Source organism: Sinocyclocheilus rhinocerous, unplaced genomic scaffold, assembly GCF_001515625.1.
Source record: "Sinocyclocheilus rhinocerous isolate Xijiao unplaced genomic scaffold, SAMN03320098_v1.1 scaffold4356, whole genome shotgun sequence".
In the NCBI taxonomy this organism is placed as follows: Eukaryota; Metazoa; Chordata; class Actinopteri; order Cypriniformes; family Cyprinidae; genus Sinocyclocheilus; species Sinocyclocheilus rhinocerous.
In genome coordinates, this window is record NW_015666941.1 from 56,901 (window position 1) to 81,162 (window position 24,262).

The 24,262-nt window shown below is 40.2% G+C and overlaps 4 protein-coding genes across 7 annotated transcripts in view; 3 read left to right on the top strand and 1 right to left on the bottom strand.

The window, feature by feature from the left end:
• The window catches only part of LOC107733220 (transcriptional regulator ATRX-like), a 36,345-nt gene extending 35,279 nt beyond the window's left edge, over nucleotides 1–1,066 (top strand). For 2 of the 4 annotated variants that reach the window (XM_016544763.1, XM_016544766.1), the window contains exons 33-34: nucleotides 229–285; nucleotides 395–1,066. In XM_016544763.1, coding sequence (XP_016400249.1) covers nucleotides 229–285; nucleotides 395–577 — 240 coding nt within the window. In that variant the 3' untranslated portion in view covers nucleotides 578–1,066. The remainder of the gene's footprint in view (nucleotides 1–228; nucleotides 286–394) is intronic. The other 2 variants (XM_016544764.1, XM_016544765.1) reach the window with 2 other exon arrangements.
• A 78-nt stretch (nucleotides 1,067–1,144) lies between these two features.
• On the top strand, nucleotides 1,145–11,730 carry zdhhc15a (zDHHC palmitoyltransferase 15a). The gene is made up of 12 exons (XM_016544767.1): nucleotides 1,145–1,280; nucleotides 2,023–2,049; nucleotides 2,177–2,271; nucleotides 3,887–4,007; nucleotides 6,242–6,311; nucleotides 6,772–6,804; nucleotides 7,897–8,017; nucleotides 8,406–8,538; nucleotides 8,612–8,738; nucleotides 10,562–10,662; nucleotides 11,198–11,256; nucleotides 11,370–11,730. The coding sequence occupies exons 1-11, from the start codon at nucleotides 1,163–1,165 to the stop codon at nucleotides 11,239–11,241; spliced, it is 990 nt and encodes a 329-aa protein (XP_016400253.1). The 5' UTR covers nucleotides 1,145–1,162; the 3' UTR covers nucleotides 11,242–11,256; nucleotides 11,370–11,730.
• Nucleotides 11,731–11,980: 250 nt separating this feature from the next.
• On the bottom strand, nucleotides 11,981–14,789 carry uprt (uracil phosphoribosyltransferase (FUR1) homolog (S. cerevisiae)). The gene is made up of 7 exons (XM_016544769.1): nucleotides 14,383–14,789; nucleotides 13,845–13,887; nucleotides 13,502–13,571; nucleotides 13,315–13,377; nucleotides 13,072–13,233; nucleotides 12,759–12,857; nucleotides 11,981–12,169 (listed from the first exon to the last, which is right to left on the bottom strand). Exons 1-7 carry the CDS (start codon nucleotides 14,622–14,624, stop codon nucleotides 12,063–12,065), a joined length of 786 nt encoding a protein of 261 aa, XP_016400255.1. The 5' UTR covers nucleotides 14,625–14,789; the 3' UTR covers nucleotides 11,981–12,062.
• A 1,155-nt stretch (nucleotides 14,790–15,944) lies between these two features.
• On the top strand, nucleotides 15,945–23,956 carry LOC107733230 (protein KIAA2022 homolog). The gene is made up of 4 exons (XM_016544791.1): nucleotides 15,945–16,427; nucleotides 19,323–19,444; nucleotides 19,657–23,233; nucleotides 23,616–23,956. The coding sequence occupies exons 2-4, from the start codon at nucleotides 19,372–19,374 to the stop codon at nucleotides 23,746–23,748; spliced, it is 3,783 nt and encodes a 1,260-aa protein (XP_016400277.1). The 5' UTR covers nucleotides 15,945–16,427; nucleotides 19,323–19,371; the 3' UTR covers nucleotides 23,749–23,956.
• The last annotated feature ends 306 nt before the right edge of the window (nucleotides 23,957–24,262 follow it).

Sequence of the window (24,262 nt, forward strand, 5' to 3'; positions counted from 1 at the left end):
TATGCCAGGAGAATGTTACCTGCCTGACTGCATCGTGCCAACTATAAAGTTTAATGGAGGAGAGAAAATGGTATAGTTAAGCCCCTTACTATCAGTGAAGGGAAATCTGAAATTCTTCAGTGTACCAAGACATTTTGGACGCTGCTCTGCTTCCAGCTTTGTGGAAACGTTTTTATTCCTGCATGACACCTCATGCATACCAGCCTATTCATGACTTGTCTCTTTCAGGCCTCTGTACAGAACTCCAATGAACTCACCCCCAGAAACGCCAACCAGGCACTACAGGTAAAATGAGTTTTCACCTCTGACCTGACATTTAGCTTTCTGTGTGTGTATGAAACAGGAATTCTGCAGTGCTGACAGTCAATGTCTTTCTCTCCTCATTCATCCTCAGCAGGCTCTGGCTTCTCTAAACTTCGCCTATACAACCAAGAGTGTTCCTTCAACTACTTCATTGCATGTGAAACAAGGCAATGCCGAAGGTTCTGCTGCTTGGGTCACTTGTAACAACTCCAACATCACATTTCGACTGGAGCATCCCAATGTGGTTTACTCAGTTCCAAGAACAAACACATAAACCGATCCCCCTCTCCTCCTAAAGCATAGTTTGTGTTGGGCCTGATATAAATAAGCTGCTGTAAATATCGGCAATATGAATGTAGTTTTAACATTAGACTACTGAATGGACTCACAAGATGACGTTTAGGCACACATGTTTTGAGACCTCAAAGCAAAACCAATTCCTTGCTGTATTGAACGGTGTGTCTGAGAACTTCTGCGTTTCTAGCTACCTCAAAACCAGCAGGAGTATGAAGAGAAGTCCTCGGCACAAGTATGTGCTTTTGGACACAATGTGGGTTCAGTAGCCTGTATACAAAAAGACTGTTGCCAGTTTTGTTGCTAATACGTTTTGTGTTTAAATATTAAAAATACTCATTTTTTTAATTAAAGTTTAAAATTCGAAAGCTCAATCTGTGTTTACATGTGAGCACTCTTCCTTGTTCAAATGTTTTGTTTGTAATAAAATAATAGAAGAAATAAAAAAACACGTGCTTTGTCCTGCGGGGGCGCTGTTTCTCTTATTCCTCTACTTCATTACTATGGACTCGTTGCTCCAGTCACAGATTGTCCAGAGATAGAGAGACTTGTGACGGTCATCGTGATGCTTCTGACCGCGTGCCTCCGGCGCTGTGCGCGGCTTCTCTACTGGATCCCGGTTACGATCGTTATTATGGTTGTGATGTGGTCATACTACGCATATGTCGTGCACTTCTGTTGGAGTAAGTAATATTTTTTGCGAAATCTTTAAAGTTAGGTGTTTAGTGACGTAGATTTCTCGTAGTGTGAAAAACAGGTGATATCAAAATGTAGGTGAAGAAACCGGACTTCATGTAACGTTTTGTTTTTGTGTAACCGTTTCTCAATTTTAATGTGAGACAGCTGTGTTTGTCTGCTACAGATTAAAGTAGTTTTGAAATCCTCAAGTATCACGGTGTAATTTAATGTCAGGTACAAATGACTTGAGGTGGGGTTGACTTAAATGAGGTATATAAATTTTGTATATGAATTTCAAATCAAATTGAGTTGTTCAGAATTAATTACGCCATTCACCATCACAACCACAACACCTAATAATGTTAGTGCGAAAATCTAAAGAAATAAAAAAACATTTTGATTCAGAACAATTGCAAACAAATACAGAACTCAATAGTCACTCACGCAACTGAAAAATGAAGCCTGTATAATTACTGACCTATTCTGTGCAATATTTGTGGGTTTAGTAGAAGTGCATTGTTGTTATAGAACATACAGATTATTGTAGTGATTCCAGGTAGGAAGCTTGTGTTTTTGGTTAAAATTATGTTTCGCTCCCCAGCTCCCCTTTTTGTTTTGGAAGGTCATTGAGCATCAGATAGAGTTCTGAATCTCTATAACTCATTCAAAAGTTCATTTATGTATATATTATAGATATGATCAGATGTTATAAGTGACTGTGTTGACTCTTGTTCATATTTGTGACAGTCCTGCTTTCCTGTTCAACGCAGAGAGGTATGTAGTCTTTGTGTTCTTCTAGATATTCATTGTATGAAAATATGCAGTTCTAATGTTTGAATGAATTGACATTTGCTTCCAGTTATTTTGATTGATAACTGTTTGTATATATTCTTTCTGTCAGTGGTGTTCCTTTGCCTGTTCCACGTCTGTTTTGGAATGTTCTCGTGGTCATTTTGGAAAACATTGTCCACTCCACCATCCTCTCCGTCTGTGGAGGTACAGTAGCATTATGAAGTGATGGGTTTTTACCCTCTCAAAAAAGTTCTTTTTCTGGACTTGACACCCATGGCTTTTGTTTTTTGTACACATACCATGGAATAACCATTCTTTGAAGTGCCTAACTTGGAGTACCACATTAACAACATGTATGACTATCTGATACCATATCTGCAGGGCCATAACTGCCAGAAAATGAGGGGGATAAGGTCACCTCCACCCACCAAATACTCAGATATGCCCAAAATTTCCCACTCAGAAAAAAGGTACAAAAGCTGTCACTGGGGCAATACCTTTTCAAAAGGTACACCTTTGTACCTTATTTACCCCTAAAAGGTGCGTATTTGTACCTTAAAGGTACATATCAGTACCTGAAGTGTGCATATCAGTATCTTTATTGTATGTATTAAGTACTCTTTTGAAAGGACTAGTAACAGCTTTTATCCCTTTTTTTTCCTGAGAGTGTTGATGCTGCTCTGCTGCAGTCCATTATGCACCACCTTGTTTGTTGTTAGGATGACAAAAAAATTTATAAGTTACCTTTTTATGCTATTTGTTCAGCCTTGGTGGACTAACAATGCTCGTCAATGTCAAAATGATTGAGATGGCCAATCAAATCAAAGATGACAGGCTTTACTGTCCAAAGAATCCGAACATGAAATACAGTTTGACGCATTGTAAAAAAGATTGTGAGGAACTATGTAATAGCTAAACATATAATATAATATTTTATATACTGTTTTACTATAGAAATGTAAATAGTCAGATAATAGTAATGTCCAGTTATTCAGACTACTTTACTTTATGAAAGGTTCATATTTTGGTTTTGGGAGTCCCCAACAACAGGTTGACATGCATGCAAGGTCAAAAAACACTGTCATTGTCTTATAATATGCATTTATGTTTACCTTACTTGCTCAAAGACTCCCAAACGATTAGTTTAACGATTCATTTTTCCAAACCCCTCCTTTGCGTGACCCTAATCTGCAGTGAATGGTCCGATTGGTCTCATCTTTTTTCATCTTGCCTGTAATGCCTGATAAAGCAGCGTTTGTGAGCGCAGTGCTGCTTTGTTTACAGCATTACTGGGGAAACGGCTATTTTACCGCTCCAAAAGCGGCACCTAGTGGCAAAGAATGAATTTGCATTTTCATTCAGTCCAACGAACAAGTGGGCAGGCAATATGCTAATGTTTGATTTTGACGTCAACAAAACATCTTGGGATTCCTTTTAAAAATGACTAGTTTCAATGATTCAGAGTCGGCTCTTTCTTTTGAGAGACAATAACTTTATACACGGTGCACTTTCAGATTTAAAACTTGACAGGATGTTTTCATTCACTTAGAGCTGTGTTACACACTGCATGAAAGGAAATTTTCAAAAATCCACAATAGGGGCACTTTAAACTGCTCATTTCTGCTGGCTTCACCTCCACAGAAGCAATAAGTAGACTTGGGCTCTTACGGGGGCCGTCCACGGTCCACCTGCAAGTTATTCAAGTCAGGCATGTCATACGTGACAAATTAGCGTAAAAGAAACCCCTCTCCCTCTCAGAGCACCGCCATCTAATTTGCTAATTGTATTTGTGTGTGTGTGTGCGGGTGTCTGTGTTTAGTTTCAGCTCTCCTCTTCAGACTCGCTGCTCTATGAGCAGGAGCGTGGCGGTATGGAGAAGAGTCAGATTCTTCTGGAAATCTCCCAGAAGCTTTCAGTTCACACACGTACGGCAGCCGGAGGTCAGGAAACCCATCAGCACTATAACAAATAAACACAACAATGTGAAGTATAAATAACATCTCAAAACTTAACTGGATCCGGTCCAAATGTAACTCGATTCACACTGAACCTGTAAACATTAACCTGCTCCATCAGCACCATGTAATTGAGGGAAGACACTGAACTCTAGATTACTCCAGAGACACTGAATCTGCAATTAGTACATTTTGAATGGCTTTCAGTGAAAAGCATCTTCTGCACCATGTTAGAAGGTTTCCCTGCATCACTGCTTTGTAACACAGGGGAATCTGTGATGCCAGTACTGAATATTTAGCACTATAGCTAAATAAATTATATTCTAGGTACTTCTTACTTTTGTACTTTTTAGTAAATAAAAAAACATCTGTCCAATAAGTGTAGCCCGTTTCCCGAAACGAATGACTCTTATGAGTTTGTTCTGTTGAATATTTCAAAGAGACGGGTTACCGTTTGAGTCGATATCAAACACTTGCCTTCATTTTCAGCATTAGCAGAGATAATTTTTACCATATGTACCCAAAAAGAGATTATAACCGATTATAACTATAATACACCCAAATGAATTGGAATCAGATTGAATTGGGAAATCTGTATTGATACCCAGCCCTGCAACAAAACAAAATTTAAGTAATTTATTGCTGAAATTCAGTGAACGATAATTGTTAAATGCCACTGTCTTGTAACCGAATGCAACACTCCCAAACCAATTTTTTTTATATAAATATTTTTCCTCTAACACAAAGTAAACGACTTGACAAGTGATCAATTCAATAACACCAGTGTGTCAACAACAAACAAATAATAAATGTATTTTATAGATAGATCAGCATGTACTAACAGTAATAAGGATAATGATGATGGAATTTTAATTGAGTAAACTAATAATTTTAGTACATGATACATAACTATTTTACAAACAACATAAGTGTTTTACCTGAATGGCCAGTAGACTTTAAAAGCAATTGGACTATTTTTGGTTAGTTTTGGATTCTAAGCACTAAAGCACCTAGTGTATTTGTACTGATTTTTTTGTTCTTATTTGGTGAGTGATCCATTTGTGAGTTTTGAAGCCATGAATCAAGACAACTTATAGTGACTTTAAATAATTTGGATGAATGTTGAAATCATAAATGTACGGAGCCCCTAAAGGGACATGGTGGTGGAAAAAAATCAGACTGAGTGAAAAAATTTGGGGTGGGAGGAAAAAATATTTGTCAGATTTTTTGCGTTCTCTCGCAAAGATATTTGCGTTCTCTCGCAAAGATATTTGCGTTCTCTCGCAAAGATATTTGCGTTCTCTCGCAAAGATATTTGCGTTCTCTCGCAAAGATATTTGCGTTCTCTCGCAAAGATATTTGCGTTCTCTCGCAAAGATATTTGCGTTCTCTCGCAAAGATATTTGCGTTCTCTCGCAAAGATATTTGCGTTCTCTCGCAAAGATATTTGCGTTCTCTCGCAAAGATATTTGCGTTCTCTCGCAAAGATATTTGCGTTCTCTCGCAAAGATATTTGCGTTCTCTCGCAAAGATATTTGCGTTCTCTCGCAAAGATATTTGCGTTCTCTCGCAAAGATATTTGCGTTCTCTCGCAAAGATATTTGCGTTCTCTCGCAAAGATATTTGCGTTCTCTCGCAAAGATATTTGCGTTCTCTCGCAAAGATATTTGCGTTCTCTCGCAAAGATATTTGCGTTCTCTCGCAAAGATATTTGCGTTCTCTCGCAAAGATATTTGCGTTCTCTCGCAAAGATATTTGCGTTCTCTCGCAAAGATATTTGCGTTCTCTCGCAAAGATATTTGCGTTCTCTCGCAAAGATATTTGCGTTCTCTCGCAAAGATATTTGCGTTCTCTCGCAAAGATATTTGCGTTCTCTCGCAAAGATATTTGCGTTCTCTCGCAAAGATATTTGCGTTCTCTCGCAAAGATATTTGCGTTCCCTCGCAAAACGCAAATATCTTTTGCGAGAGAACGCAAAAAAAAATTTCCTCCCACCCCGAATTTTTTCCCCACCACCATGTCCCTTTAGGGGCTCCGTATAAATGTCTGTTAACTGCTCTAAAACTATCTTTTAATATAAGATATTTTACACTGAACAACATGAATGAAAACGTACATAATAGTCTGTTATCAAAGAGGGATTCCATTTACCTAAATGTTGGAGAAAATGTTATTTATTTATTTGCTTGTTTGTGTGTGTGTGTGTGTGTTCATCTCAGCTATCAGGTTCTGTCATCACTGCCAATTGATAAAACCAGATCGCTGCCATCACTGTTCTGTCTGCCAAATGTAAGAATCGCCCTCTCTCTCTTCTCTTTCTCTCCCTCTCTCCATTTCTGTGTGCGTATCAGTGCATCTCCCACTCATCTACGCACTCTTCCCTTAATGAAAGGGAGACGTAGAAATGCGATCTGTGGGTGAGTGTGTGTGTGTGAGATAATTACAGGATGTTGTTGAAGCGCTTGGTCACATTTATTTGAGTGGACACAGTGAATCTTCTCAAATGAGTTTCGCTCTGTGTCAATATCAGGTTCCCATTCTTTGATTAAAGTCCAGGTCTGAGTGTGAGAGAGAGTGAGTGAGATGGAGAAAAAGAATGACTGTGTGTTTGTGGAGATTTTGAGTGTGTGTGTGTATGTGTGTGTGTCTGATTACACTGGGGTTTTTATTATTATTTAATGAGAATAGTTCCTGTGGCCTGTGCACTTCACTCTTGTGGTCTGTCTCTTTCTTTTTTTTTTCTCTGTAGGTGTGTACTAAAGATGGATCATCATTGCCCATGGTTTGTAAACTGGCTGTTAAAAAATGCATATTTCCATTTAATGTGAACAATTTATGAATCTTTGTAATCTGTGGCTTTTGTAATGTTTAATCTAAGTATAATAACTTACTCTTACTTAAAGGGGTCATATGATGCGATTTCAAGTTTTCCTTTCTCTTTGGAGTGTTACAAGCTGATTGTGCATAGATAAGATCCCTGAAGTTGCAAAGACTAAAGTCTCAAAACCAAAGAGATATTCTTTATCAAAGTTAAGACTCTGCCAGACTAGTTCATCCCAAAATTAAAATTTGCTGAAAATGTACCCACCCTCAGGCCATCCAAGATGTAGGCTTCTCCATTGGAACAGATTTGGAGAAATTTAGCATTACATCACTTGCTCATGAATGGATCATCTGCAGTGAATGGGTGCCGTCAGAATGAGTGTCCAAACAGCTGATAAAAACATCACCATAATCCACAAGTAATCCACACAGCTCAGGTCAGTCGATTAACATCTTGTGACGTGAAAAGCAAATGTAAGAAAACAAAATCCATCAATCCATCATCCATCCTATTTTACCCGAAAACAACTGTTTTAACAGAAAAAAAAACCCCGGATGGATTTGTTTTTGTTTTTAAGGATGGATTTGTTTATTACCAACATGCAGCTTTTCACTTCACAAGACATTTATTGATGATTAAGTTGTGAGAATTATTGTTTTTATCAGCTGTTTGGACTTTAATTCTGACGGCACCCATTTACTGCAGAGGATCCTTTGGTGAGCAGGTGTAATGTTAAATTTCTACCTGTTCTGATGAAGAAACAAACACATTTATGATGGTCAAAGGGTGAGTAAATTCCCAAAATGTTGTAAAATGGTGAGTATAATACTCCTTTAAATATCTTTAATTTTCCACTGTGCAGGCTATTGGAGTCCAATAGATATTTAGGCATTCAGTTAACATTGCATTCAGGATGTAAAATGGCTATGTACATTGACATAATATCTCTTAATATCTTGGTTAAATGTAAAAATGACATTGTCATTTTTAAAAAGTAGCAATTATTATTTTCTTTGTATGTTTGTGCTGTGTTGTTGTGAGCATGTTTAGGCTGAATACCTGTATTGGATTCTCCAACTATAAGTTCTTCATGCTCTTCCTGCTCTACTCACTGCTGTATTGCCTGCTTATCGTCGCAACAGTTACACCAACCTTCATCCAACTGTGGCTGGTGGGTGACTTTTTATTTATTTATTTATTTATTTTTTAAGCAAGATTCACTTGCACTTCACTAGCATAGAATGGTAGAGACTAGTCTCAGCCTCAGATGGCACGTCCACAGTCGCTTGGCATCAAATATTTGAAAAACTTTACACACATTGTAATAAAATGTATAGCTTCAATGCAAAGTCACTTTGGATAAAAGTATCTGCACATATATATGCAATTGAAGTGATGGTAAATAAATGTGATAAGGTTTTATCTTTTGCTAAATAATGAATTGTTACTTATGCAATGATCCTCATTATTTGAATAATTGTTTAATTATTTATTCTGTTTCACAGTATCTTACTGCAATATTCCTGAATTACACTCTCTCCTCTCTCTCTCTCTCTCAGGGCAAACTGTTTGATAGTTGTGTTAAACTGCATGTTTTGTTCCTGACACTGGTGTCGGCCATGTTTGCTGTTACCCTCTGTTTTTTGCTCTTCTTCCACATCTGGCTTCTCGCCAGCAACAAAACTACTCTTGGTAAAACCTGCATTTCACATATTTTGTATGAGGTGTTGTAGAGGTCATAACATCCTCACCGTCTTTCTGTCAGAGTGGTTGTCAGTTCCCTTTTTTGTGGATGGACCAGCAAGTGAGGCATTTGATGTGGGTGTCAGGGCAAACTTCTTACAAGTGTTTGGAAAGAACAAGAGTCTCTGGCCATTTCCAGTATTCAGCAGGTCAGTATTACGCAATATTCATTGTTCTGACTCTGAGAACGTAATGTTGCTTGACACTCATAAACAACTTACACTTAAGATTATGACAGAATCATTTTAGCAGAATAATTGTTTATTCTAATTAGGGCTGGGTTTTGACACAAATTTCACGAATCGATTCGATTCTCATTCACAAGCTTTCGATTCGACCCAATGTCGATTATTTTGGATAGGCTATATATCAGGGTACAGTACATGCCAAATTTTCTCAAGGAAAAAAAATCTCTCAACTAATGTTGTAAAATATACATGAGAGTCAGTTACTACATTACTATAATACTGAAGGTTAAAATTGACTGATTTGTTCAAATTACACTTAATGAAGTTTTTAAAATAATAAAGTTACAATTACATAATAATATTTCTACTTCAATTCGTTTTTTTAATATAAACATAATGGTGGCTGTCATAAAAACTTGATGGATTTATTCAAACATAAATTAAACATTGAAGAACAGTAAAGTTTATAATGAATATGTTATTTAGTGCATATATTTAGCAAAATGCCCCTCTCTACAGTTTATTTTTCTATCTGACAAATGAGTTTATGGTCACCGAATAACTTTGTTTTTTCTGAGGTAAATGTGACTTTACCTGACATTGTTTACAAGACGTTATATTGACGTCTTTGCGCGGCTGAAACACTGATTGAGCGATTACATGATACAGGATACTGATTGTAAAGTTGTACTCTTCCTTTTAACTTCCTTTCGGATGTTTAGTCATGTTTATTTTGTGCTGAAACGGGTATTAATGTGGAGGAAATTATCAGTTCACGTGCGCCTCGCGCTGCTGCGTCTGTTGAACTGAGGCGCTACAGCGATCTGTCACTCCACATTAAACAGCGCCAAAACGGCATTTATTGTTTGAATACTGCAATACAATGGACAGAATTTTAAATCTGAGACTTTTTCATATTAAAAGTTCCAAAGCACAATGCTTATTCCGATATATTGGATGGGAAGTGCCCATCAATGTTCCGTTCTTTAACTGAAAACAGGCTAGACTAATCGATTCTTGGGATTTAAGAATCGATATCATTCCGTAAAAATGAGAATCGATTAATATCGAGATATCGATATTTTTTACCCAGCCCTAATTCTAATTAATAATCATGATAATAGTAATAAATGTAGATTACTGTTTACAATTTTGGGGCCAGTCTGATTGATTTATTTTACCTTTATCCAGCATGGACACATTAAATTGGTCAAAAACGACAGTGAAGACATTTATATTCTTACAAAATAGTTATGTTTCAAATAAATGCTGTTTTGCTTTCTATTCGTCAAAAAATCCTGGAGAAAAAAAAGTATATGTATAGCAGCACAGCTGTTTTCAACATTGATAAGAAATTCTTGTGAACAATATTTTAATTATCAAATCAGCATTTCTGGAGGATCATTTCGCACTTAACATGAGTAGAGGCTGCTGGAAATTAAGCTTTGCCATCACAGGAATAAATAAAATGTAATGTTGGTTAGCATAGCATTATCTTTTAGAAACATGAAACACATTAACACATTATACTGACCCCAAATGCTAGTTACTGTCTTTTATCATATTGGTATTGCCACCATAACATTTTCCAGGTGTCAGATTGAAATGCCAGTGTTGATAAATTTCAATACCGTATTTCCTTGTTCAATACTGGCATTTCCCCGTTTAGTCAAATGGCAGCAATCAGAAGAATTTAAGATGTGTGTGATTAATTTTGACGTAATGCCACAACACAGATGTCATAGCTTATGTTTACCAACTGTTTCTTATTGTGTCTATCACAGTCAAGGGGATGGACAGTCTTTCCCCTTGAGATGGCAGATGTCATCTCACAGTCCTTCAGCGATGAATGGAAATGGACATTGTGGCATGGAAGGAAGTGTGGGTAAGACACACATATTCTGAATCATATTTCATAAGTCAATCAACATCCAATTGTGTTCACCGGTTAATCAATCAGAGCCTAGTTTGCCGGATTATAGAGTCGTCTAATTTTGTGTCACTGCTGTAGTCAGAATGGTTTGGTAAATCTTTTATTTAGAAGGAGACCGAATTTATCCCAGTTCTCACGCCGTCTCTGAAGGTGATCTCCTCTCTGCTTCTGTCATTAACTTAAGTGTGCTATCACAAAGAGTAGGATTACAAACACACTTACTCTAAAATTCCCCTACTGATGCAAAACAAACTCCAAATAGCACTCGGAATAGTCATTTTTAAATTCTCCGAAGTAACTAGCAGTCTAGGAGAAAAATACATGGTTCTTTTATTGTAATACAAACATTATTTATTCAGTAATTTTGGAAAAAGGAGGTTTAGACTGCAAGTTTATACTGCCCCCTTGAGGCCAAACCAGGGCTGCACAACCTGATGGAAGATTCTGATTTGAGCCATTTGTCTGTCTCTCTCTGTGCTGCCATTAGTCTCACCTGAGGGGGTCTCTGTTACCATAGCAGTGGATGACTAGCAGTGATGAAATAAGGTATGAGAAATTATTGTTCTGCTTTTCACGGACATCTCTAAAGCAGAAGCCTTCAAGGATCAAATGTAGTAGAAATGAAGTTATCTAACATAAACCGTTCTTTGTATTTCTAGGTTGACAGAGCGGGTCACGTGACGTCGTCACAGCGAGGGCGATTTCAGAAAGATCTCAATCGCAGGTTAAGCTTACAGGAGTGGCGGGCGGCCCTCAGGGAGACGAGGGGTGAGGGTGAACACCTGACCGCATGCTCAGTTTTCACCTGGAACACTTCCTGCAGGAGCGATCAGGTCTCCGAAACCTCTCTTTTACTGATCAGGGTGTGAGAGGGCTTTATCAGGTGTCCCTGCTGTGTGATGTTTTAAATTCATTCTTTTGTGGTGAAATGCAGTTTGGTGTTTTTCTGTTGTGGGAATAAGTTCTAGCTTAATGACGAGAGACTATTAAATAGTGTCTTGTATGAAATTTTATAAAAAAGTAAACCAGTACAGTTCATTTAATACAAAATATTTTATTTGTATTTTTGTTTTGCATCACTGTTTAGGAACAGTTTGTTTTAATCCTGGTGGCATCATGGATAAGCACGCGTCTTTCAAAGATGAGAATACATTTGCTCACATTAAGCATGGATACATATATAATAACAATTAATAAAAATACAGAGGCCAGCCCTGATGAACCAATCACACACACACACACACAGAGACACTTGCTGTGGGCTGGTCAGGCTTTATCAGATGGATAAAACAAAACAAAAAACAAGCTGCTTCAGCTGAATCCAAGTGAACGTGTGTGCTATTGGTGGGTTGTCAGTCTGTGCCGAAATACCTTTGGCCGAAGTGTGTCGGAGCGACAGCGTGAACTTCAGTTGTCAGTATAGTGATGTCAGGAAACTCCTGAACAATGGACCGTGCACCTGTACACATTAGTTAATAATAGACTTTATATAAAAGAAGAAATTAATACTTTTATTCTTCAAGTTTGCATTAAATCGCATAAAATTAAAGTGACAGCAAAGACATTTATAATACAAAAAATATATATATTTCAAATAAGTGCTGTATTTAGCAACACATAGTGATAAATGTTTCTTGTGACACTGAAGACTGGAGCGGCTACATTCAGCTTTTCCATCACAGTAATAAATTACCTTGTAAAATATATTAAAATAAAACGGTTATTTTAATTTCAAAATATTGCTCGTTTTACTGTATTTTTGTAAACAAGTGCAGCCTTGGTGAGAAAAAATCCGACCCCAAGCTTTGAATGTTAGCGTATATAAATTATACATGTCAAAAAAAAATTTTGAAATGTGTGTGAGTATATTCCAAATACTGGGATTAGATTTACAGCTAATTTTACATTGTTTTAGAAATGTTTAGAAAGCTTATTAACATTAACACCTACAAAGAAGGTAAAATAATACAGATATCTGTCATATAATTTATTCATGAATGAGAATACAGAAATGAGAAAGTCCTCACTGTTCGCTGTGTGTGTCTTACCGTGTGGAGTGGAGAAGAGACTCAATAGTATAATATGTTTGGCCTGCAGACCGTGTTCATTCAGCACCCGCACCGCTTCTATTACAGTGTTGCCTGTACCTGAACACATATATACGCAACAATGAATTGTGCGTTTTAATGCCATATTTAAAGTATTTACAGGTAGACCCAGATGAAATTGCAGTTCCTGTCATTCTCATTTCCTTTTTTTTTATGCCATGATTTCGCCCTATCAATTCAAAGCATTAAATGTGAAAAAAAATAACATTCTATGCGGGCCATTTATTTCATGTTATAGAAGTCAAGTACTTACTAAGTATAGGGTACATGAGCAGAACCTTCCTTCGGCTGATGTCAGGAGGGAACTTTGCATAGTAAACTTTAGCCTTTTGTGTCTCCTCATCGCTCTGGATCAGAATCTTCCCGATACGGATTGATCTGCAGCAATCTCTTAGGCCTTGCTCCATGGCCTCACCTGCTCACACAATATATGCGTTTTGTATTAGTGTAAAGGGCATGCACACTAAATAGGGCTGTAAATTTCAGCAGGACTCACCACTCCTCATGATGCTAACCCCACAGTTTCCCTTTTCAAACTTCACACCCTCATATTTATGTCCTGCATAGGGAGTAAATAAGGAAACTTTGAATTTGCGCAAACAGCTGACAGTGGCAATGTTATATTAATATGCAAAAGGATTACAGTGAGCTGGGGGAATTAATCGCCATGGTAACAGGCTCACCTGTTGGTGTGGTTACAGTGCATTCACTGTATGGAAGCTGATTGAGACCCTCCTCCACCACTAATCTTATCTGGGAGCAAAACAAACAACCCAGTCTGATTCAAATTGAAAGCTAGCAAAAACCAAATACAGAACATGAGTCAATCTACTATTTTCACAATACAAAACAATCCAAGTGCAATGCAATCAACCATACATTTACTCTGAGTCGACTGAAATGTGTGTTGATTGCCTTTATTTACAAGGTCTTTATAAAGATAATACCTGGTTGTAAATCATTAGTGTGATATGTTGACATTTTAACAAAATGACCATCATTTACACAATTTCTGGTTATGCTTACCAATCTATCAGCACAGAAGACAAAATCACCTCTACTGGTAGTTCTGAGTGAAACAGAAAGAGGAAAATTATTACATGTGTTCTGTAATTCAAGTACAATGTAAATACACATGCATATCTCTTTATTTATACAGCTGTATATAGAGTAAATGATGCACAAATCTATACATAAATCTTATGTTCCAGATTCATACACATTATTATTAGTTACTGTAAAGTCGTACTTATGTCATATGTATGTACCAAGAGCACCTTAAAAAAAACAAATTCCTTGTGTGTCTGCGCACAGTTGGCGAATAAAGCTAATTCTGATTATGAAAACTGTTGCAATATATGATGCATCTACGTGCAACAAAATGACACGAGACTATATCCCAGTTTATTCCGTGTACATTTGAGATACATTCTGATAAGCTACGGGTTTATGTTCTTGCACACATGCTGTGGTATGTGTGCATATGATACAGAGCTGGCCTAAATATGGGACACGCAGTGTGCACGCAATGCAGATCCGGTTTAAAGGCAGACTGGACACTCACTTGTCCCGAATGATTGTCTGAAGTTCTCGTATTTGGTCATTTAATGGCAAGAGCTTCAGCTGAGGTCCTATTTGTCGTTGGATGTCGCTCGTGGTTTGGTTTTCGCACGGTTCGTCTTGACAGGTCTCGGCTGCAGGGCTGCTGCGGGCGAAGCGGACGTGCTTCGCGGCGTGTTCGGGGCTCTCACTGTTATTCAGCTGCTGGTTATGGCACGGCATCTTCTCGATAAGATACGTTTCCATAGGACTAAAACCATAAAAAGAAAACACTACACCAAACCACCTGGTCCACTTAAACGATGGCTGTTCCACGGATGATGTGAATCTGTACCACTATCTCGCCATGTTGAGCGGAGGACACGCATGATACACGACGCACACTCCCGGGGAACAACAACCTGACGTCATATCCCCTGTTCACCTGATTGGATAGAAATCGTGCCAGTCTAAATCTCATTGACGTAAGGGGCGGGACACTGAGGCGCTCATTCAAACAAACCCGTCAGAGGCGCTGCTGCACAAGTGACTGGTGAGCAGTGAATTGTGGTGTTTTTAATACATCATGATATAATAAGGGTAATTACAGGGTTAAAAATAACAAATGCTATCATAAAAAATGATCTTACAGGACGATGATTCAACACACCATTAAATAGTGCAAACGGTAAATGATTAGTATATGTGACCCTGGACCACAAAACCAGTCATAAGTATTGTGGGTCAAAATCATCGATTTTTCTTTTATGCCAAAAATCATTAGGATATTCAGTAAAGATCATGTTCCATGAAGATATTTTGTAAATTTCCTACCGTAAATGTATCAAAACTTAATTTTTGATTAGTAAGAACTTCATTTGGACAACTTTAAAGGCGATTTTCTCAATATTTTGATTTTTTTTGCACCCTCAGATTCCAGATTTTCAAATAGTTGTATCTCGGCCAAATATTGTCCTATCCTAACAAACCATACATCAATGTAAAGCTTATTTATTCGTCTTTCGTGATTCACAATTTTAAAAAAATGGACCCTTATGATTGGTTTTGTGGTCCACGGTCACATAGGCTATGTGTCATACAATTCCAATAGATATTTACGTACGTCAGACATACAAAACATAAAATAAAATAACTATATAACTGAGTATCTGTCTGTTTGAATGAAGAAAGAACGGTTGCTTTTGTTTACAAGAGGAACAAAGGTTATTTTTATTCTTATTTCATCTAATATGGTGGGTTTTTCTACATTTCTAAATTGCTTTCAAATTCTCTCGCTTATTTATTTGTTTGTATGTTTGTTAAGTAACTGCGTATGTAATAGCAGTGTCATAAACAAAGATTGCTTCGATTTTCAATGATTTTTCAGAATTATGGATTTAAAATTCCCTCGCTTTATTAATTTATTTAGTTAGCAACTTCGTATGTAATACCAGTTTGTCTATGGGAAACAAACTAAATCTGCAGAGACCCCTAGCTGGTGCTTGGAGCGTGTGAAGCATCAGTGCGCATGCGTGCGCCTCTGCACCTGTTCAGCAGTGCCGCGCGCTCCCGACTCCTCAGCGCGCCGCCGTGCAAAATATGGGGGCGCGCTCTTTATGGCAGGTCTCAAAAGAGGGGGAGCAGCAGCGCACGAGCGCGCCGTCGTTGTCAGGGACGGACGGGGTACAGCTGGGAAAAACACATCCGCACGCACGCACGCACACCCCCGTCTCCGTTACGCACGTACATAAGGCAAAAACAAAAGCGACTCTAAAGGAGGAGAGAGCGGAGCGCGAGCATGCGGCGAGGAGCAGGCGCTGCAGCAGACCTTTGTTTGTTTCCTGGAAACCCTGGAGCGCGAGGGAATAAAATGGAGTGGTAAGGGGCTCCGAGGCGCGAGAGGCGCGTCCACCTGCTGCTACCGGGAGGCAGTCAGAGAGGGCAAACATGCTGAGACCGCTGCATTGAAGGGGGTTACGAAAAAACAACAACAACGTATGACAACATTCTGCACGCCGAGCGATCAAACGGAGTCTTAAGAGCGGGCGGGCGGGACGGGTGTAACGGGAGGTGAGTGTGCGGGATGCGCGTCTTTGCGTGCGTGATGCGGTGAGTGGGCCAGTGTGACGCGCGTCAAACGCTGCAATGGGGAGAAATGGTGGAGCGAGTGCCAGCTGTCATGATGCGTCCATATTGCACAGGTGTGTTAGTGAGGGAGAAGACGCGGAGGAACGGCTCAGTGTCCTGCGGAAGCTATGAGTCGCAGCTCGCAGGCCATCGTTTGAGGGACAGAAAGCATTGGTGCTCATGACGAATACGTGAGGCGAACACACATACACAGCATCCCCCCTAAGCCAAAGCCACAGCTACATACGCACTCGTTCACAGACAGCAATGTAACACGAACGCTTTCATGTGGCGTTATTCTATATTTACGCGTTTTCATTTCCCCCGCGTTTTGCTTGTGCCTCCGCGCCTGCGACCGATGCGGCATTTGGCGATGCAGAATAGCAGAGCGCGTATCATAGCGCACCATGCAGGCCTTCAATAATCAAGGGTGGACTCAAACCTGTTACGTCTCTCTGAATAATGTCAATTCTCTGGGCTATCCGAGATGTTGAAAGCGCGCTCGTCTTTCAGGCCTCTTGATATGGTCGTGTTAAGAGCATGGAGGATCTGTCAAGTCACCGGACAGCCGTCCTGGGAAGATGTTATGGAAGTTTCTTTGATGCTGTCAAGCTGCAACGTGCATGTATAGGGCTATAACAGAACTAAAGTTCTCTCGTACACAGCTTGAACCACCAAAATCAATACCACAATCAATCAATTGACGAAAACCATCAATCAGAGTGGACGCTGTGAGGTCTGAGTGTTTTCCACACAGAAGCCAGACTTGCAGTCAGTGTTTAAACCTTACGTTAAGTAGTCAGTCAGCGTAGTAATGCTCTCTGTGACATAAATGGATGATATTTTGGTTGCTTGACTGACAGATTGCAGCAGATTTATTGATCTCTGAAAAAGATCAAACAAACTCACAACGACATGGATTCGGCTTCTCCTTCTCTCTCTCTCTTTATGCGTCTTTCTCTCTAGCTCTCCACTTATCTCTCTCTTTCTCTCTCTTCTGTAATTCCATTGTCTGTCACTTGGGTGGATGTTGAAGCTGAATAAATATTAATTTCGTTTTTAATAAAAGCAGTTTGCAGACAGTGCCACTGCCCTGTTCTCTATCTCTCTGTCTGCAAAGCTGGCAAGAATGAGCCCAGCCATGATGTTCTCAGAACAGCCCTAGGCTTTTTCTCATATTGTTGCTGGTTTGGAAGGAGCAAATCCTAGATTATTATTATATAGCTATTTCCAGATCTGGAAACGGTGCATGCCGGAAAATGTTTTTAGTGTGTAATTGTGTTGTTGTTGAAAAGGGGTGTTATGGAATTTTCTCTTGCTTTGCCTGTGGTCTAAACACAGATGATATTCTGAAATTATCCAGAGAATGCAAATATTTATTGTGGATTGTGCTGTGTATATTTTTAAGTAAGACAAATTTGTATACTGCAACAGTTATTGAAATAGTTAGACCATAAACATAATGGATTTGAAAGTATATAGTCTGTTGTATATGCTGATATAGTGAATGCTGATATTTTATAGGACAATAAAGGTATTATCACCTGAAAAATGATGACATTTTTGAATGACTTTTGATTAATACATTGAATTAGTTATGTTTGTTGAACAATGAAAATAACAAACATGACCTTTGAATAAAATTCTGCACCTTACCACTGCATTTTCATATGGAATTCCAAGCCAGCGATATTGAAATGTGATTTATTGTAAATAACCTCTATATTTGAAGTGTACATAGAAAAATAATAATTAGTTAGAGCAGCAAACATGGGCACTGAAATACATATAATGCCCACTCAACAGTTTCGATACTTGTGTAATTCATAAATCTTCAGTAGGTCAGTTCTGAAATCCTATGTAAATTCACATCGTGGGAACACTTCAAACAGTGTACTAGAGATCAGCATTTCTCCCCACAGCATATGCAGTGTTGTCATGTTTATTTATTTATTTTTAAAAAAAAAAACTGCATGTCTTTTTACTTACATATATGGCACACTATTCTGACACATGCACACATAGCCTGAGGCAAAAGAGAGTGCACTTTCTTTTCTCTTCTCTGCTGTTATAAAGCTCTTTTATTTCTTTCACATCCTCAACAGTTGTACTTCACAGTGAAGGGCAATCAGAGGACAGAATGATGTAAAACAATACAACTCACTGTAATACTGGAGAGTAAGAGAGAGACAGAAAGTGAAAACGGGACACAAATCGAGGAAGTCCTAGAGAGAATTCTGATTTGTAACTCGCAGTTAGCGTGATGAATAAATAAATTCTCTTTAAATTGTGGGAATTTAAACTGAAAATACTGATGTTTTTCTTTTCAGTTTTTTTCTGATCAAGTAAATTCTCAACAGTCATTCTTCATCATTTTAGCTGCTGATAATCAAAAGAATAGTTCACCCAGAAATTTAAATTCATCTCACCAACATGTCGAAACCTTCTAAAACTTCTGTATGCCTGTATGACTTACATTCTTCTATGGAACATAAAATACCTTTATGAAAATATCCTAGGTTCTCTTTCTATTAAATTACTGTTTTCTGAATTTTTTAAAAATCGTCTTATCTCTTTCTCATCTTTTCTGATTCCACTTCTGAGGTTGTGTACTAGTCTGACCACTGTGTAAATGCAAATAATTTTGGCACCAATGAGAAACTGCTTGAGATATTTCTTTTTTGTTAGTCATTTTCGATAAAGCATCTGCTAAATGAATAAAAATTATTATCAGTTTATCTGTCAGATTTTTGCAAGGTTTTTAAATGGTCTTCAGTGCTGACAAATTTCTAAAGATTTTGGCTTCCTCTTTTACTGTCTCTCTGTGTGTTTCTACAGGCTGGACAGTTGTAATTATGTTAGTGAGAGTGAGATTCAGTTCAGATTGATGGATGTTCTACAGGAGTCCCGATTCTCAGGGGCAGATCGCAGCCCCTGCCCAAGAGATGCTAGTGAAAATGGTAGGCGTTCCCATGCACATATAAAATGCAGCATTTTATGTAACTGAAATATTGTATTTTAACTATTATTATCTGCACATTGTTTAAAAATCTCATTGATTTCAGTGTAATATGTAAAACTCCTCTTTATATCTATATATAAATATATTTACAGATGTTCACCAGGAAAAAATTTACTTTAAGGATCTTTGTCTCTGCCTCTTTTTTTTAAGAATCACATGACCCATTGACAGATGTGTCACATGATCTAAGGCGCTGTGATGACATTGCTCCTGCGGCGCTGTCCCTGCCCTCCCTCTGTGGCCAGAGTCAGCTCTCTGAAGGTCCTCTTAGCCCAGCTGACCTGCATGATGGGTCTGTCTCCAACACCACCTCTCTGTCCTCTCTTTCTTCATTCTCCTCTCTTTCCTCCCTTTCATCTCTCTCTTCTGTGCCCTGTTCCAAACCTGTGACGCCCTGGTCTGTGCCGCAGACCTGTGACAGGTCGTCCCTCTCTAACATGGACTCCAGGGGCGGAGACTGCCTTAGCTGTCTGATCCCCAAAAATCAGACAGAACCGGAATCCTGTGAGTCCGTACTCGGCTTTGCCAGCATCAATTTGCAATGCCTTGGCCCCGCCCCCAGCGCAGGTCGCTATGGTGACCAGGTTCTATCTGACCAGCTGCTCAGCGGCCCCGCCCATCCAGCTGTAACCAATGAGGGGGCTGAAGAAGGGAGGTCGATGCAGGAGAGCGAATCAGATGAGGATCCTGCATCCAGGAGCATATACGAAGGTCTTGGAGAGGAGGCACAGGACTGGAGCTGTCTAGAGACTCTCATCAGTGAGAGTCGTATGGAGCTGTTGGACTTATGCTCCCGCAGTGAACTTGCAGTCAATCTGTTCTGTGAAGAAGATGTGGAGAATTACATGTTTCAGGAGGAGGAGACAGCACTCGGTACTGACGTCTGCTCGCTCAAGATACGCTATGAGTCCTATCAGGATGGAGTGCAGGAGAGGAGTGAGTCTGCCCTACAGGATGAGTCTCAACTAGGTTTCTTTCCTAGCTTACCTTGCAGTAGAAAAGAGGGGCCAAAAGTGAAACCAGACCAATCCACTGAGATTAAGGCTGATGACTACGTGACCCCCAATATTAACTCAGACAGTAACTTTCTTTTTGACCTCAGTAACTCTCCGGAAGATTCCGGTGAATTCAGTGATGACAGCTCTTGCACAGGCTCCCCAGACCATGGGCTCTCCCTCCGCCATGGCTGCTTGTCCAGAGAAAATTCTAGCTCCTCCAGCCAGCTAAGCTACCGCCTCCGAGCCAAGAGGAAGGTGGCCTACCGAGAAGACTATTTGTACGATGTGGACTCAATAGAAAGTGAGAAAAATGCAGAAAAACGAGAAAAACCGCCTGCTGGGCTTAAGAAAGAGCGTGATGATGACTGGTGCCCAAAGAAGAGGCGGCGGTCCAGTAGGAAGGACCCACCTGTCATTATAAAATACATAATCATTAATCGTTTTAAAGGCCAGAGGCACATGAGAGTGTGTCTGGGACGAGTCGACCCATCACCCGCTGTGGTCTGTCTGAGTCCAAATGCTCTGCTTCACTATGAGAGACTTGCACCATTAAAAGCATACTGGCAGGAAAGAGAAAAGGAGCAGCAGGAGCAAAATAGATTAACAGCTGCAGAAACAATCAAACGTCTCAATGGCTGCAAAAGACCAAGCACTACACCCAAACGCAAGCAGAGGATGGCCAGACTCAGGATCCAGCAGATCCATACCGTACAGAATTCCCTCCCCAGACAAACTATAGTGGTCCCCATCCACAATCAACCAGAGGGGACCGAATCCCTGAAAAGCACAGAGGAACCAAAAGAGGACATTACCGCCGTTACACACACTGCCAGGGCTAAAAGCAGAACACAGGAGAGAGAGGAAAGAAGAAAAGCAGGTAAAACAGGGAAGATAAAGAAGTTCAAAAGTGAAGCAAGACTTCGGTTAAAAAAGTTAAAAGAGGCTGAGACACAGGAAGTCCCAGAAGCCTCTGAGATTGAGCAGTGCAGCCCATGTTTACCAGAAAACCTTAGTAACTCTTCGGAAGGTAATGCCACAGATGAAGCCTCCAGTAATGACCCTGAAAAATGTACTTTGACCCCAACTGCTCCAGGGACTGATGGAAATGCTGAACTCCTCCCCGGGGGATACCTGCAAACTCTTCTCGAAGCCTCTGAGTCATCAAGCACTGCTAACATCAACTATTTCCATCCAGGGCTACAGAATCCCACACTTCAGCCAGTCCAGAGCTGTGTTCTCTCTCCTCCCTCTGAATCAGAGCTGCCTCACTCTCCTCCACCTATGAACCATGGGCCCCACCACACGCATTATACTGAACCAAGCCTTACTGAACCAAACCAGTCCATTTCATGGCCATCTGAACCATCTGCTGAACAGCTGCCCTTCTCCCCAGACATCCCAACCCAGTCGCCAATGATGCCATCAGGTTTTCCCACACCGTTGCCTGTGTTAGCAGGGGATAGCACAAATGTCAAAGGCTTTGGGCAAGTGTCTCTGTCAGGGTGCAGGGTCTCATATGAAGAGTCCCAACCTGATGCTGATTATGGCTTGAGTCCGACTGGCTCTCGGAGTGACAGTGGTGTAGGGCGACTGGTTAGCTTTAACTCCCTGGGATCACTTTCTGCCACCTCTAGCAACTACAGCTCACTCAGCCTGAGAGAGGGAGAAAGGGAGAGGGAAGAGGAGATTAGTGAGATCAACGATGGCTTCTTGCCGCATTGCAGCCCACGGCTCGTCTTGCAACAAAGTCTAGAGGAGGTTGCTCCACTTCGAGAGTCAACTGACCTCTTAGATATCTCCAACTTTACCCCTGACAAGTTCCGCCATTCATCTCTCTCTGAGATGTCGCCACCAGACACACCTAACTCTTCCCCTCAACTGCTGGGGAACTGTGGTAAAGTTGGAGAATTCTCGGAAGCAGCAGAAGCAAACGTACAATGGAACTGTAGAGTTGTCCAGCAGCTTAATCAAGTCGGAAACCCACACCACCTACAGATACACGCTTTCAACACGGAGGAGGAAGAAGTAGGGCTAAGGGATCACAAAGGCTCAACGAAAAAGGGTGGGAAAAACGGACAAAGCACCAAAAAGAGCAAAACTGCTAAAACGGCGAAAGGAGAGAAAGTTAAGCTCCCACGTCAGGGTTCTCGTTCTGTGCGGAAGATCAAAGCCTTGCTAGAGGGAAAAGCAGCCAAAAGTGGCGGAGGGTCAGGAAGTGGCGCTTCTTCCCCTACCCCATCGCTTGGCTTAATTGGAGCTCAGGGGGAGTGGCCTATTACTGGGGGACTGTCAAACGATGACCAACGAGAATTCCAGGAACCATCGAACATCCTGTCCAATATAGTGTCTGGCATGGCTGAGGTGCAGCGTTTCATGAGGGCCTCTGTGGAGCCTCTTTGGGGGCCTTGTCTTTCACCCGGTCAGCATGCCCTCCAGAGCCAGACACTGAAGATTCTGGGTAGCGCTGCTGACCTTAAAAAGCGGAGTGGTGCCTCAGGCGGAGGTCGAGGGAAGAAAGGGGCTGGGCGTGGTGGTAAAGCACTGCCTAAACTTGTCCCACCAGGCTTCTTTCCTACCCTCGGATTGGACTGTCTCCCACTTTCACACCGTCCAGCCCACAAAAAAATGTATCGTCACAAAAGCAGCACTAAGTTCTCCCGCGAGGAACTCTTAGCGGGTAAAAGGGACATAAAAGGAGTAGCATTGACCGCTTTGGTCGAGAAACGGAGGTAATATTTTCTCTCTGCAATGTGCCCCTTCTCTTTCTCCGTTCCCTTCCCTCGCACCCTGCCAAATCCTCCTAAAATCCTTTCCACATTTCAGAGCTGCATGGCACTGACTTTACCCACAATCCTTTGCCTGGCCTACTGGAAGGCAGGCACATCCTGCATGTCAGCCCTGCTAAACTACCTACTAGACTGACTGAAGTCTCACTGTCATGGCTGCACCCTACTCCCCATTGCTGCTTTGTTGCATTTTTATCTGACAAATTTTGAGTTGTTTTTATTTGCGTTTGGTTTGTTTTCCAAGAAGAAAAATGCCTTTGGATTCTCTTTTAGTGTGGTGTGTATCTAAATATCAATTTTTTTGTCTTTTTGTTTTCCGTTGCAGCTATAACACTGTATGTGTTAAATCGGTGTCACAGAACCATGGTTTAGATCGAGCCCAGCGCCCTGCTCTGTCTCTCAGCAAATGGTTGCCTTCTGTTCAGGGGTCAAAGGTCATGTGTAGTATTCTCTGCTAAGAATCGTTTCCCCTCATTTCTGTGCCAACCCCTCAGAACACTGGGCTCTGACAAACTAAAAGAAAGCTTCTTGACCGAGATGCTCTTTTTTTTCTGAGGTTCTGAAATTTCACAAGAGATATTTTCATTATTGTTGTTTGTTTATAAGTTGTGAAAAGGGGGTTCATTCATCTGTTCTCCAGTGAATCTTCTCCTGCCAGTATCAAACTGCTGTTGTACACAAACATATGCACTATTTACAAAACAAGATTATATCAAACATGTTTAAATTAATGTGCCAAACTATGAACAATTAAACGTACAGACATTTTTATCTACATAAATATTTGCTGTTTTATAATGTGGCAGTGATTGAGGAGCGAGCGTGTGTGTGCTTGGGATGGGGGAGTTGTTAATCTGAGATTCACTCCTGTTGCATCACATCTGTACAAACCGCTAGCGGCGAGGAGTCATCTCAACAATCAGAAGAAAAATGTTGTTGGTTTATTTTCTGTGTTTTACACTCCTGGCTAGT